At 37.6% G+C, this 1509-nt stretch overlaps 1 protein-coding gene across 2 annotated transcripts in view; it reads right to left on the bottom strand.

The window, feature by feature from the left end:
• Nucleotides 1-1509, bottom strand: part of tlcd3bb (TLC domain containing 3Bb) — a 7000-nt gene that overhangs the window by 3041 nt on the left and 2450 nt on the right. For both annotated transcript variants that reach the window (XM_014013954.1, XM_014013953.1), the window contains exons 3-4: nucleotides 892-975; nucleotides 422-647 (exon numbers count right to left, since the gene is read on the bottom strand). In XM_014013954.1, coding sequence (XP_013869408.1) covers nucleotides 422-647; nucleotides 892-975 — 310 coding nt within the window. The remainder of the gene's footprint in view (nucleotides 1-421; nucleotides 648-891; nucleotides 976-1509) is intronic.

Below are 1509 nucleotides of genomic sequence, written 5' to 3'. Positions count from 1 at the left end.
TTTAAGCTTTTCAAAATTACTTTTTTTAAACTTTTTCCAACACAAAAATACAGTAAAATCTCTAAAAGAAACAGCCTCCCTGCAATTTGTTTCAGCAGAATTGCTCTACTTTTGTCTTCTTAGGCTACTTTTAGCTTTAAGCTACCATTCTGCTACTTTTAGCTACCTGGTGTTCTGCTTCTTATAGCTTTAACAACTTATTTAACAACTCAGCGTTCACAAAAAAAAAAAAAATGCCATTCCTCTAGTTACATTTATTTTCCTCTAGATTTCTTTTAAACACCAAATGGGTTACCYCTGGGGGGAGTAAGACAAGTGCTGCACATGTGGGGGGGTTAGTTAGATTATTATGTCAGTGTTGTATTTTTCCTGCCTCGCTCATATCTCAGCTAAATAAACAACAACAATGTGCGACCGTTACCACAGACACGGGGAAGCAGACGGCGACCATGACGACGTGGTGCAGCACCATGAGGAACTCGCGGCGCAGGTAGCTGGTCAGGGCCGAGCTCATGCGCTGGGGGGCGGCCGAGGCCTCCTCGTGCCCTTTGACCCGCAGCTTGTACCAGTAGCACATGAACATTGCGTAGATGTCGTACACGAAGTAGGGAACGGCAAACATGATGTAAGTGCTGGTCAGCCAGTGCCTGTGCAGAARAAAAGGAAGACTTTTAATTCTAATTTTAAAACAAAGTGTGAAAATAATTCATTCAGACCTTTGATAACAGCCAGGCCACACTGTTTTAACACTGTCTGTGAGTCCTTAGTGATTTGTTTAAATTCAGCTTTTAAATGACAACAAATCTAGACAAAACCACTGATCCCATCAGCTGCATTGTTTCTCACTATAAAACAGAGAGCTAGTGAGTCAAATGCAACAMAATGACTTACTGGTCCTCAATGATGTCCTCACAGGAAGAAGCGATGATGTATCCTGCTGACGAAGCCATGACCGCCTGAATTGACGACACCAACCTTGTAGGTGGAACAAAACATGAAAAAGAAAAAAAGGAAATACATGTCCTATTACGTCAAATTTGGTCAAAATGACCTAATTACATTTTAGTCATGTAAGAAAAAGAAAAACACTTATGAGGTAAATTGTATGCCTTTCTTTTTTTTTCTCTTCATTTATATACTTCCTACCTCTTCTGTACCTATGTTTTGTTCTTTTCTACCAATGTCACGAAGAGGTTGTATAACATGTATAACACATGGCATATTGTTTATCGTTGTTAAAATTTTGCTTGTAATGTATCCTTCCCTCCTAATAAAAATATTAAACAAAACTTTGCTAGCTCACAGGGAAAATCTCAAAATTTTAAGGCGTGAAAATCAGGTTTTTTGTTGCTACAGCTCAAAAAAGTGCTTCAAAATTTTGTTTTATGATTATATTTCAGACAGTTCATTCAAATGATACATTGATAAAGCATTTATTCATTATGTTTTGACAAAATGCAATTTTTGTTAACATTTTAGTCAAAACACTGTATTTGCCTGTTTCTCCAT

Source organism: Austrofundulus limnaeus, unplaced genomic scaffold, assembly GCF_001266775.1.
Source record: "Austrofundulus limnaeus strain Quisiro unplaced genomic scaffold, Austrofundulus_limnaeus-1.0 Scaffold108, whole genome shotgun sequence".
In the NCBI taxonomy this organism is placed as follows: Eukaryota; Metazoa; Chordata; class Actinopteri; order Cyprinodontiformes; family Rivulidae; genus Austrofundulus; species Austrofundulus limnaeus.
This window is presented reverse-complemented; position numbering and strand designations above follow the sequence as displayed.